Source organism: Salvelinus alpinus, chromosome 16, assembly GCF_045679555.1.
Source record: "Salvelinus alpinus chromosome 16, SLU_Salpinus.1, whole genome shotgun sequence".
NCBI classification, from domain to species: domain Eukaryota; kingdom Metazoa; phylum Chordata; class Actinopteri; order Salmoniformes; family Salmonidae; genus Salvelinus; species Salvelinus alpinus.
The window spans coordinates 23,505,577-23,519,831 of NC_092101.1; the positions used below are offsets into that span (position 1 = coordinate 23,505,577).

Below are 14,255 nucleotides of genomic sequence, written 5' to 3' on the forward strand. Positions count from 1 at the left end.
TGTTAAAATCCCCAGGTACAATAAATAAATGCAGTCTCGGGATATATGGTTTCCAGTTTGCAAAGAGTCCAGTGAAGTTCCTTGAGGGCCGTCGTGGTATTGGCTTGAGGGGGGATATTCATGGCTGTGACAATAACCAACGAGAATTCTCTTGGGAGATAATATGGTCAGCATTTGATTGTGAGGAATTCTAGGTCAGGTGAACAAAAGGACTTGAGTTGCTGTATGTTTTTACGATTACACCATAAGTCGTTAAAACATACATTATATTGCTGTGTTCATCAATCTGTGATATGGAAGGGCAGACCCCACAGTATAAACATACTCTCTGCATTATTACAAGTGTTAAGTATATGGGAGAAAGCCTGCCACTTTGTGTGCTCACTGCTCTGCAGAGGTTCTGGAATATACCTGGCCCAATTTACTGCGTCAGTACAATACATCAGCCTGAGGGGAGGGGAAGGAGGGAGAGAGGGAAGAAGAGATGGAGAGAGAGAGAGAGAGACATTGCTATTTCAGCACCACAGGCTTTCTCTACAGGTTTTTTTCCTTCCATAGATTTTCTCTTATCATTGTTCTACCACACAATGCTGTGTAAACCTATGCTCAACAAACACATTAGGTAATATTACACACTAGGATTCTGATGACGTGGAGGCTTTCTTGAGGCTTTTCTCACAAAGGTTTTCTTGGAATAGCAAACAAAGGAAGCCATAGGGAAGTTTAAGTGCCTACACCTTTGCTCTGCCTAAACAACTCAGTCTACCATCACTCCCCTTGTCTCGCCCCAGGGTGACAGCTGACAGAATATGCAAAGACTTGGAGAGATTAATTGTATACATAGACTAGGCAACCATGTATTCAGAACGAAGACAGGATATCAACATTGGGAACTGAAAGGGATTAAGTACATCTATTGAGTTGTGAAACAGTGAAAGGATGGGAAATGGAAGACACAGTAGGGAGGGCTGGAGAGAAACTGGGACTTGGGATTGGCCAAAGAAGAGAAAAGATTGAATGTTGAGAAGGCCATGATAATGGAGGAGAAAATTCACAGAGGAAATTTAAGAAACCTGATGATGGTGTGTTTGAACACAATGCTGAATGGGTGTCAAACAGGAGAGGTGGTGATATTTATGAAACTAGCACAGAGTGTACATTGTAGTACCAGTCACATTGTGTATTACCACCAGCCACCTGTGTGGACACACATTACCAGGGTACAGGTCTCACCTGCAGCGAAGCCTGGACAGGGCCTCATCAAAGTCATTCCTCAGGAACAGGTCCATTGCTGCCATGCAGTCCTCCAGGGCCAAAGACAGGTCCGACTTCTTGGACCTGAGACACAGAAAAGGGGTAAAGGGGACAGAGAGAGATGAAGCATTGGTCAATTAAGTACCTACCCATTGCTTCTCAGTGCAGGACCTAAATGTTAGAATAACACATTATATTCTTGACATCCCCTCAGAACAGAAAATAATTTACCTCTGATAACTTAGGTTTACATTGTTGAATGAAAGATGCTGATTACCGCCAATTTCCCAGTGGACCTAAATATATTCTATTATTTTATGAATGAACCCCAGGACAAAACCTATGTATTTGTTCATGTCAACTAGGTGACATGTCTGAGTTCTATGTAGAGTAGCAGCCTGTAGAGTAGCATGACACAGCTTTAACGACAAAGGAGCACTTCACTGGCTATCTACAGTAACGGATATCTTTAAAAAGAGCCACGTCACTTATTTTCTCTTCCAGGCAGCTCTGGTGCAGTGCCCCTGTTCTGTTTTCAGTGGGGGGGGGGGGCAAGAGGAACACGGACAACCTCCAAACGTTCTGTGAGGAGTGTAGGTCATGATATTGTCCCACTTCCCCACCCAATCTGAGCAGGCTTTTACACTGAACAGAAATATAAACGCAACACGTAAAGTGTTGGTCCCATGTTTCATGAGCTGAAATAAAAGATCCCAGAAATGTTCCATATGCACAAAAAGCTTTTTTCTCTCAAATTTTGTGCACAAATTTGTTTACATCCCTGTTAGTGACCATTTGTCCTCTGTCAAGATAATCCATCCACCTGACAGGTGTGGCATATCAAGAAGCTGATTAAACAGCATGAGCATTACACAGGTGCACCTTGTGCTGGGGACAATAAAAGGCTATTCTAAAATGTTCCATTTTGTCACACAACGCAATGCCACAGATGTCTCAAGTTGAGGGAGCGTGCAATTGGCATGCTAACTGCAGGAATGTCCACCAGAGCTGTTGCCAGATAATTGAATGTTCATTTCTTTACCATAAGCCGCATCCAACGTTGTTGTAGAGAATTAGGCAGTACATCCAACCGGCCTCACAACCACAGACCACGTGTAACCACTCCAGCCCAGGACCTGCACATCTGGCATCTTCACCTCTGGGATCGTCTGAGACCAGCCACCTGGACAGCTGATGAAATTGTGGGTTTGCACAACCAAACCAACCAAACTGTGGGTTTGCACCACACAACCAACCAAACTCATCTGTGTGGTCGTCCTCCTCACCAGGGTCTTGACATGACTGCAGTTTGGCGTTGTAACCAACATAAGTGGGAAAATGCTCACCTTTGATGGCCACTGTCATGCTGGAGATGTGTGCTCTTCACGGAGTAATAACGGTTTCAACTATTCCGGGCAGATGATATGACGTCGTGTAGGCGAGCGGTTTGCAGATGTCACCGTTGTGAAGAAGAATGCCCTATGGTGGTGGTGGGGTTATGGTATGGGCAGGCGTAAGCTACACACAACGAACACAATTGCATTTTATCGATGGCAATTTGAATGCACAGAAATACCGTGACGAGATCCTGAGGCCCATTGAGGTGCCATTCATCTGCCACCATCACCTCATGTTTCAGCATGATAATGCACAGCCCCATGTCGGAAGGATCTGTAAACAATTCCTGGAAGCTGAAAATGTCCCGGTTCTTCCATGGCCTGCATGGAAGAACATATTTTGGATACTCTGGATCGAAGTGTACCACGGCGTGTTCCAGTTCCCGTCAATATCCAGCAACTTCACACAGCTATTGAAGAGGAGTGGAACAACATTCCACAATCAGCCTGATCAACTCTATGCAAAGGAGAAGTCACGCTGCATGAGGCAAATGGTGGTCACACCAGATACTGACTGGTTCTCTGATCCACTCCCATACATTCTTTTTAAAGGTATCTGTGACCAACCGATGTATATCTGTATTCCCAGTCATGTGAAATCCATAGATTAGGGCCTAATTTATTTATTTCAATTGACTGATTTCCTTATTTGAAATTGTTGCATGTTGCATTTATATTTTTGTTCAGTGTACATGGTTTTCACTGCATCTACTATTGAGTGTTCTTTTACTGTCATCGGCCTAACGCTAGATTTTTCTTATCTGACAAGATTAGATTCTTTTCACTGTTTCTTCAGTGAGCTGCTTTCTCGTTCGCTCGGCATCAAATTACAGGTCTTTCAAATGGGTGATTTAAGAAAAAAATAAGTGGAGGTTCACCACATCTTTTAATATGAAGCTAGAATCTTCATCCAAACAAATCTCTGTTGGTGATGTCAAGACTCCTCTCCATTAAAAACAATAGAGCACTATGTACAGTTGAAGTCGGAAGTTCACATACACCTTAGCCAAATACATTTAAACTCAGTTTTTCACAATTTCTGACATTTAATCCTAGTAAAAATTCCCTGTTTTAGGTCAGTTAGGATCACCACTTTATTTTAAGAATGTGAAATGTCAGAATAATAGTAGAGAATTATTTCTTTCAGCTTTTATTTCTTTCATCACATTCCCAGTGGGTCAGCAGTTTACATACACCCAATTGGTATTTGGTAGCATTGCCTTTAAATTGTTTAACTTGGGTCAAATGTTTTGGGTAGCCTTCCAAAAGCTTTCCACAAAAAGTTGGCTGAATTTTAGCCCATTCCTCCTGACAGAGCTGGTATAACTGTGTCAGGTTTGTAGGCCTCCTTGCTCGCACAAGCTTTTTCAGTTCTGCCAACAAATTTTCGATAGGATTGAGGTCAAGGCTTTGTGATGGCCACTCCAATACCTTGACTTTGTTGTCCTTAAGCCATTTTGCCACAACTTTGGAAGTATGCTTGGGGTCATTGTCCATTTGGAAGACCCATTTGTGACAAAGCTTTAACTTCCTGACTGATGTCTTGAGATGTTGCTTCAATATATACACATAATTTTCCTGCCTCATGATGCCATCTATTTTGTGAAGTGCAACAGTCCCTCCTTCAGCAAAGCACCCCCACAACATGATGCTGTCACCCCAGTGCTTCACGGTTGGGATGGTGTTCTTCGGCTTGCAAGCATCCCCCTTTTTCCTCCAAACATAACGATGGTCATTATGGCCAAACAGTTCTATTTTTGTTTCATCAGCCCAAAGAACATTTCTCCAAAAAGTGTGATCTTTGTCCCCATGTGCAGTTTCAAACCGTAGTCTGGCTTGATGACGGTTTTGGAGCAGTGACTTCCTCCTTGCTGAGCGACCTTTCAGGTTATGTCGATATAGGACTAGTTTTACTGTGGATGTAGATACTTTTGTACTTGTTTCCTCCAGCATCTTCACAAGGTCCTTTGCTGTTGTTCTGGGATTGATTTGCACTTTTCGCACCAAAGTACGTTCATCTCTAGGAGACAGAACGTGTCTCCTTCCTGAGTGGTATGACTGCTGTGTGGTCCCATGGTGTTTATACTTGCGTACTACTGTTTGTACAGATGAACGTGGTACCTTCAGGCATTTGGAAATTGCTCTCAAGGATGAACAAGACTTGTGGAGGTCTTGGCTGATTTCTTGCGATTTTCTCATGATGTCAAGCAAAGAGGCACTGAGTTTGAAGGTAGGCCTTGAAATACATCCACAGGTACACCTCCAATTGACTCAAATTATGTCAATTAGCCTAACAAAAGCTTCTAAGGCCATGACATAATTTTCCGGAATTTTCCAAGCTGTATAAAGGCACAGTCAACTTAGTGTATGTACACTTCTGACCCACTGGAATTGTGATACAGTTAATTATAAGTGAAATAATCTCTCTGTAAACAACTGTTGAAAAAATTACTTGTGTCATGCACAAAGTAGATGTCCTAACCGACTTGCCAAAACTATAGTTTGTTTACAAGAAATTTGTGCAGTGGTTGAAAAACGAGTTTTAATGACTCCAACATTAAGTGTATGTAAACTTCCAACTTCAACTGTACTTTCATTGATTAACATTTTTTATGTTTGTTTACAACAGATATTTACTGGTACAGAAAGGATCTGTACCTTTGAAGCCACGGTGTGACCTCAATAACATTTCATAAAAAGTTCCAAGAAAGCTGTCCAAAGTTATACCTAGAAAGACACAGCAACAATTTGGCTGAGGCCTCTGAAGTTCACAACAAAGTGGGGGTTCGTCTCACTATTTGCCAAAATGTACCATACCTAAACCACCCCAAGCTTAACAGTCCCAAAGTCGACATAATGTCTTCTCAGCTAATTGGGCTCATGGACACAATGTATTGAACCAAACAATGGAGTCTGGCTGACACAACTGAGGAGAATCTCTACAATGAAGACGGCTAACTGACATCCCTTTACATTCCTGCAGATCAGTGATACAGAGGACTTCTTTATGCTAGACCAGGGCAACATTGATGGGGTGGGAACCACAAAAAATTCTGAATTCATCATTAGGGGCAGAAGTGGCTCGCGGGTCTGTTCAACCCCATCCATACCCACACATGCAGTGTGTGCCACCCTTTGGGTGCCCAAATGGGGCCCCACCTTGTGAGCCAAACATTTTAGCGGTCCTGCTCTTGACAGCGGAGATTTTTTTTCCAATTACAGCAAGTTTGCTGTAGTTCTACACATTTTGCCATGGGCGGAGAAAAGATTTAGCAATTTTATAATTAATTTCATGCAATTCTACTAATTTTGTCATGAGACGAAGAGAAAAATTAGCAGTTTTACAGCTAATTTACTGCAATTCTACACCTTCTGCCATAGGGTGGAGAGAAATGTTTACAGGTTTTAGTATGAAATCTGAGTGAAAGTGACTAACAAAATCAAAGGGGAGCCCCACGCTCTGTAATTCGACCATGACAACTACAAGTTTAGATATCTGGCTAGACTAACTTAACAATCTAAAAAACAAAAATTCTGACATGGGCTAATTGAGTGACTGTCAGTGACTGACATAAGAGGAAAAACTTTAGATGCGCAAACAAATTTCGAAATTGCACCTTAAGTACTATTCTAACTCAACAGTAAGTTAAGACCGCAATTGAGTTCCCGCAACTGAGTTTCTATATTTCCTAAATGAATCCACGGGCCTACAAAATAATGTGCCGCCAGTTGCCCATCCCTGTGCTAGACCATGGTTGAAATTTCTCAAACTATAATGAGTCCACTTGGGATCATATGGAACAACAAGCCTGTATTTCCACTCATTCACAGGCTAATGACATGGGGATGACCATACCATCCATCCAACCTATGACCAGCACCAGCCTGTAACTTCCTGCTCACTAACACACAGTGATGAATGTCAGCGCAACACAGACAGTCTAGGGCCTAATACTATCACACACAGTCATGAACATATTCAATTCACTTAGTTATAATGAAATGTATAAGCAATACCTGAAAAGTAATGCGGTATAAAGATGCAGAAAGATGGATGCATTCTAGTAGCTTCTGTATTTCCATCTAAAAGGTCCATAAGGCCCAGTTTCAATCAGTTGCTACAATCAGTACACCACCTTTAATAAAATGTGATATTTCTTATTGAATAAAGAAAACCTGCTGACGCACATAAAAAATGTCAAGTGACTTGGCTGTTATGTTGGAGAGCTAGTTAAGTTGTTTATCAGACCAAAGATAGCAAACTTGTCCAGCAGAAAGTACAGATGTAAATCGGGCAACTCAAGAAGACTTGTTCAAGAGACAGTGCTAAAGCAGGACAATGTAGTTTAACATTGGCCTATTGGCTACTATGGCCATTTGAATGAACATAGCACACTTATAAAGACGGTTAACCATAAACTCAATAGGGGAATAATGTAGGTGGGTCTGAGAAATGGCATGATAATGTACACATAATGGAGGCCATTGTTTCCTGAAAGGTTGTACATAGTATACATCCAGATAATTAATGAATTGAAGTCAGCAACTCTGCGATGCTGATTTCTTTTGAGGGAAACTTGAACACAAAACACAAAGATAGAGTGACAAAACATAGCTTTATCTGCCTTCCTCCTGAATTCTTTCACCAGTGTTATTTTCCATTGAATTAAAGTACTGGAGGCTGAGTAACAGAAAGGCAAACAAAGCACTACAGCAGTAAAACAAGCTGCTCCTAAACACAATGAAGTCATGAGACAAAAGAGATGAAGTGGATCTTTAAAAAACCTGTCAAGTTTTACTGGATACAGCTCAATTAAAAATCCTATCTTATTTCAATCACAGTCAAAAACAGAAATGGTTAATAGTGACAGTATATCACATTCAAAGACACACACACACACACACACACACACAAAACCACAAACTCAGCATCTCTCTGTTTACTTCAACACATTGTCAGTACCTATCACTTCACCATGCAGCAGTATCTACATAACTCTTACCCGTTTGATAGAGTTTCTGCTTCTCCTGACATTTTCATCTGGCAGACAGAGTACTAGAGGGAAGTAAAGACAGCAAACGCAGAAGATAATTGACTATCTCTGGCTCAGGCCTTTCCAGCAGCGCAGCCCGACACACTGTCTCCTTCTGGCAACAGCAGCAGCAGCAGGCAGGCGAGGGGAGGAAGAACGCAGCTCTTAATAAGATTGGGATGACTATCACACGTAGGGAAACTAAACATCTTCCACCCCCCAACTCTCTGCCTCCAAACACACATGCATACACACTCTATCGCTCTCACACACACAGTCCCTAATCTCTCCTCCTATCCCACCTCTTCCCATCATCACACTCACGCTACACACTGCAGTCGCCTCACTGATTGGCTGAGGAAGTGGCAGGGCTGGCCTAGCCGCACAGGACTCCAGTCAAATGATAAACAAAAATCATACACAAAATTAACTATGCAGCACAGATAAGAGGTACCCTGGCTATTACATCAACCGAAGAGGACAGGCAACCGCACTCAGACGATCAAAAATAAAAATATTCAGGTACTAATTCAGATGACTGAATATATTTAATAGAAGATTTCAAAATCCCTCAGTAAGATTCCGTACAGAGATGTAAAGTGACTTCATGCCGGTGAGAGGAAGAGTCCTGCGAAGAAGGAAGCCTTTACTGCAGTGACTCAGGCTAACTACTGCAGCAGCACAGACACACTGCCCACTATAACAGAGCCAGTAGGACAGAGCCAGTAGGACGCTGTGTAGCGCTTAGGAGAGATGAGTACCATTGAGACCCAGTAATTACACCACAGCCAATCGCTCTGAAAGTGAATGACCCATGAAAGGAGCCAGCCACTTATCAGAATGAGCTCTCAGACAGCTGTCTACATGTAGGTCATAGAGGAGAAGTGATCTGCAACATGGTAAATCTGTAAATCTCAAGACACAGGAAAGAGGTCCACTCATGCACACACACACACACACACACACACACACACACACACACACACACACACACACACACACACACACACACACACACACACACACACACACACACACACACACACACACACACACACACACACACACACACACACACACACACACACACACACTTACAGTGTTCTATTAGCTTTCTCTCTGACATCTGTTAAGCTGAATCAGTTGAAGTTTTTAAATCTATGAGCACTAGGACAACATCTAGAGGTTCAATTTAGTCCAAAAACATTTTTGGGCTCCTGCTCTATTTGCTTCAGTGGAATTGTTTTCTGTTATACATGATCATGGGAAAGCAATTTATTTCAGGGACAGCTCCACCTTCAATCATGTGATGTCAATAAAACAACAGCCTTCTTTCCACATGTGAGAGGCATTGGTGAGAGGTGAGAGGCATGGAAATCTAATGATATCTCTATGGATGAGAAGATAGGCTCGTCTTCCTCTTGGTCAATCCCTGCCTGGACCGGAGCTGAGATTGCCAGTTTTAATGGCATCCTTATCTGAATTATTGATATATTGAACAGCAGGAAGGAGCGATGTCACTGCCCCCCCCCCACTGACTGCTAACTGTCAATAGCCTTTCCACAAACTAATCAATCCTGTATATCACTCAGCCATCAGCCATTGACTCTGAGACTTACGTGTTTGATGCTTCTGTGGTGTTGAGTGCCTCTTTGTTGTCTGGTAACTGTAACCTGAAACGGGGGCAGAATTGAGGCCATTTAGAAAAAAAGGTGAGCACAAGGTATGGAAACGATTTGAATAGGTACTATTGTGTGAGTAACGTAATATTGTAACCCATAGAAATCTTGACACCGAAAAATACTTTCAGTGCAGGGGCAGATTTACCAAAATGTAATATGTATCATGAACAAAGACAAAGTACAAATGTAATTCAGTTACTCTGTTGTCAAACATGCCTAGGGGACCGAAGTTGAAAGATCATTGTTTCTAAGAAATACAGCTGGGGAAACTTACTTGAAATCTGTGAGGATGGGGTCAAGTTCTGGACTGTTTATGACGGACAACCTAGAAGCAAACCATGCTGTTATAAAATGTTTATATTAATCAAATCCCAATCAATGCCTTGGCAGAATGATGATAAATATATATTTCACAGAAACTGTTCCATGTTTTTCATGTAAACTTACAGTGTTGGGGAGCCATTGGGGTCGGCTGAGATTTCTTTCGCCTGCAGGGCGTCCCTAGGGTCACAGTATAACAGACAGAACAGTAAGTACTAGGGATGTGTCTCATTTACCAATGCTGAGATTGCCAATGATAATACAAGGCCGATACTGTAGATGCTATTCTTTGGAGCCATTTACCATTATAGTTTATATTTCAGTGAATTGGTTTCCCTAAGTAGCTTTATATTCAGCACAGTGTATTTTTCCTTATCAAAGCAAGTCACCTGAGAGGGGTTGGTAGCTGTTGCTTTCTTTTACATAGTTATTTATTTATTTTATTTCACCTTTATTTAACCAGGTAGGCTAGTTGAGAACAAGTTCTCATTTACAACTGCGACCTGGCCAAGATAAAGCATAGCAGTGTGAACAGACAACAACACAGAGTTACACATGGAGTAAACAATAAACAAGTCAATAACACAGTAGGGGGAAAAAATGAGTCTATATACATTGTGTGCAAAAGGCATGAGGTAGGCAATAAATAGGCCATAGGAGCGAATAATTACAATTTAGCAGATTAACACTGGAGTGATAAATCATCAGATGATCATGTGCAAGTAGAGATACTGGTGTGCAAAAGAGCAGAAAAGTAAATAAATAAAAACAGTAAGGGGATGAGGTAGGTAAATTGGGTGGGCTGTTTACAGATGGACTATGTACAGCTGCAGCGATCGGTTAGCTGCTCAGATAGCAGATGTTTAAAGTTGGTGAGGGAAATAAAAGTCTCCAACTTCAGCGATTTTTGCAATTCGTTCCAGTCACAGGCAGCAGAGAACTGGAAGGAAAGGCGGCCAAATGAGGTGTTGGCTTTTGGGATGATCAGTGAGATATACCTGCTGGAGTGTGTGCTACGGGTGGGTGTTGTTATCATGACCAGTGAACTGAGATAAGGCGGAGCTTTACCTAGCATGGACTTATAGATGACCTGGAGCCAGTGGGTCTGGCAACGAATATGTAGCGAGGGCCAGCCGACTAGAGCATACAGGTCGCAGTGGTGGGTGGTATAAGGTGTTTTAGTAACAAAACGGATGGCACCATGATAAACCGCATCTAGTTTGCTGAGTAGAGTATTGGAAGTTATTTTGTAGATGACATCGCCGAAGTCGAGGATCGGTAGGATAGTCAGTTTTACTAGGGTAAGTTTGGCGGCGTGAGTGAAGGAGGCTTTGTTGCGAAATAGAAAGCCGATTCTTGATTTGATTTTGGATTGGAGATGTTTAATATGAGTCTGGAAGGAGAGTTTACAGTCTAGCCAGACACCTAGGTATTTATAGATGTCCACATATTCTAGGTCGGAACCGTCCAGGGTGGTGATGCTAGTCGGGCGGGCGTAAGGCCTATCAGTAGAACAATTTTAACAATTTGTGTAATTAGTTTGTAACAAGCTAGTTAGTAAGTAGCCTGTTACTATGCAGTTTAGTTCTTCCCTTTTGTATTTTTTAAGAAAAGAGTTATGAATTCCTTAACTGCCAATAAATATTTGTTAACATGATATTACAAAAGTTTTCCTTTACAGTAAGCCTAATTTTACCCCATCTTAATTGAACTTTCTTGACTGTACATTTATCTCCAGATGTAACCACTGGTGATGGCATGTAATGTTAAAGAGCAACATGGTGGTACTGTGATTACAAATGTGCTTTACCTAGATTATACTTTATAGAAATGTATCTTAGATTATACTTTAGAGAAGCTATTCCTAGGTTTTTGAGTCTGAAAATCAACTGATTTGATGTGTAGAAAAAGTCATCTAAAGTGGCTTAATTTTCTTATTTACTTTGCAGAATTGAAATATATTACATTTCCTACTACATGCTGTCTGCATCTAAATGCTAATATAACAGCTGGCAATAACATTCCAATTTCTGTCAAATAAAAAAAGTGTATCATAACCAGAATGCGTACATAATCACTCAATATTTATCAAATCCGTCAGCAATAATCGGATAGGTAATCTAAAATCATCGCACAAATCAATCATTAACACTAGGCAGGTTTCCATTGACCTAGATTTATTCGACAAAATAAATCTTTGCTAAATGTGTATTGGCAACGGCAGATATGAGACATTTTCTAAAGATACGTTTTTATCCGTTCGACAAATGATGATGGAAACGGTGTTTTTCGAATAAATTATGCAGAAAAAATGTCTAATAATGTTTCTTCGCAGGACAAGGTTTGTCCTAATTTTAATGAATCCCAAAACTGCTTCGCCTTGCTTTTCTGGTTTGTTGGCAAATTTCATAATATAATTATTTCAGATCTACAGGAATGCAGGTTTCACCATGGCACTGATCGTGGCTATACATTGACACATGATAATTATTAGAATATGGCATATCAGTAAAATGCTGGCTTTCGTGGGCTACCTGAGACATGAAACAGATAGGTTGGAGGACATACAGGCTGTCGCCAATATATTAATGCGCAATTTGCCTAAATGGGTAATGGAAACAGTTCAACCAATATATTTGTATTCGACACTGTAGGGTTAGGTGTCACGCCATTACGTCCACACGTTTTTAATCGACAGAAGATAATTAAATGGAAACGCACTTTAGCAGGCAATTGTTGCATCGGTTTTCTATGCAAACTTTCTAAGTGTCGACAAACATAACTGGACAAGTTAATGGAAACATAGCTACTGTTGTGACCACAAATACAACATGCTTAGACTACTGTAGACTGTAAATACAAATATTGCTGGGTTTCTTCGTCAAAAACCTTGTCTAGGCTACTGCAACTAGCCTACTGTATAGTTCAGTGGATTTTGCGACTCACCCTTTGCTGCCATTTTTCTTCACGCTGCGTCTCCAACCAGTGATAACACTCATTCCACTGCTCTGAAATACTGTAAACGTGCAGAATATCCAGCAAAAGTGCGGCGCCTGATTATCCTTAAAATGACATACGGCTTTTACCTGTGCGCAGGAGATAATGTATCTGGCGAGTGTTTGATAAAGTATGAGGAAGAGGTTGTGTCTTCTTGATAACTATATATTCCTCTTTCCTGACCTAGTTTTTTTTTTTAAGTGGATGTCCTCACTATTATAACCAGATCCCTTTTAAAGTGCAATGGAATGTGGGTCAGTAGTACTGCTACAAGGTCTTAGAGCGCTCCAATACAGCCCCACAGTGGTGGTGTCATGATACCCGTAAAACCTAGCGGTCAAATAGGGAAATGGTTCCAATCGTTTTTCCACCATTCATTTTTCCCATAAGTGTTTCTAAAATCCCCTACAATAAGGGCTGTGTTTTGTGTAGGCTTACCCTGGCGTGACGTTTTGATAACCATGCAAATCTCTCTCGTACAGGTGGACTTTTATCAATATATTCGGGTCTATTTACTCTCAGATTCTGAAATGCTAATTAGCGTAAAAGTAGACATCATGCAAAACAACAAATCGCTACAAGCTCCTGCATGTCATCTGTAGCTGACACTTTTGCTAACAGGTATTGTGTAAAAGTAAAACTTGCACAAGACAGTTCACAGAATTGTCCATTTAAAGAAAATTTCCCAATTTTATTCCTTACTACATTTAGCTAACAGATAGTTAATCCAGAGATTCTTACCTTTGCCTTGATTCGGCAGTCTCGTCCAGATCATCATGTCATTTGTAGGTCTTTATGATAGCCACATTAGCATTACATTTTTGTGGGGTAAATACAGATGACTATATTGATAAGTCAACTTGTCCTAGAGAGATTTACAGTTATCAAAACGTCATGCCTGGGTAAACCTACATGAAACACAGCCCTTATTTGACGTGTTTCTAAAATCCCCTATGGGAAAATTGAATGGTGGAAAAACGATTGGAGCTATTTCCCTGTTTGACTGTTAGGTTAAGTGTATTATGACTCCTACTGTGGTATTCTAGAGAGCAATAATGTATATTTGTAGGCACTACCTCCACTATAGTTCGTTGGACAAAGCCTATGGGGAAATTGAGTTTTTGGATAAACAACGAAAATAAGGTCTGTGGAAAACACCGGTTTAGGAGATCTTATATGTTTTGCTCTATGGTAATCTTCATCAGCTAGTCACTTTTTGTGAATTTTGAAGCATTTATGAAATACATTTAAAGAGCTACTGTCCTGTAGGTCTTTGCTCCAACCCTAATCTAGCGCACCTGATTCTAATAATTAGCTTGTTGATAAACAGAATCAGGTTAGTTACAACTGGAGTTGGAGCAAAAACCTACAGGATAGCCCTCCAGAACCAGGGTTGGAGAACCCCAAGTCAGACGGGTTGCCTCCAAACAATGTAGACCTACCAATGTTCCAGCTTGTTGCTGCCCTAGGTCTGGGATTTCCAAGACTACTGCTAGCCTACAAAAACTCATGAAGTCAACTATGGAGTTGCTTTGGCATTTAGCCATTATAAAATACATGAAGGCTTTCAC

The 14,255-nt window shown here is 41.0% G+C and overlaps 1 protein-coding gene across 4 annotated transcripts in view; it reads right to left on the reverse strand.

The window, feature by feature from the left end:
• Positions 1-13,557, reverse strand: part of LOC139541158 (tetratricopeptide repeat protein 39A-like) — a 36,328-nt gene extending 22,771 nt beyond the window's left edge. For 2 of the 4 annotated variants that reach the window (XM_071345463.1, XM_071345462.1), the window contains exons 1-5: positions 12,634-12,986; positions 9,814-9,867; positions 9,641-9,691; positions 9,304-9,357; positions 1,234-1,338 (exon numbers count right to left, since the gene is read on the reverse strand). In XM_071345463.1, the coding sequence (XP_071201564.1) occupies positions 1,234-1,338; positions 9,304-9,357; positions 9,641-9,691; positions 9,814-9,867; positions 12,634-12,686 (317 nt within the window). In that variant the 5' untranslated portion in view covers positions 12,687-12,986. Of the gene's footprint in view, positions 1-1,233; positions 1,339-7,654; positions 7,981-9,303; positions 9,358-9,640; positions 9,692-9,813; positions 9,868-12,633; positions 12,987-13,425 lie in introns of those variants that run through there. The other 2 variants (XM_071345465.1, XM_071345464.1) reach the window with 2 other exon arrangements.
• Between the last annotated feature and the right edge of the window lie 698 nt (positions 13,558-14,255).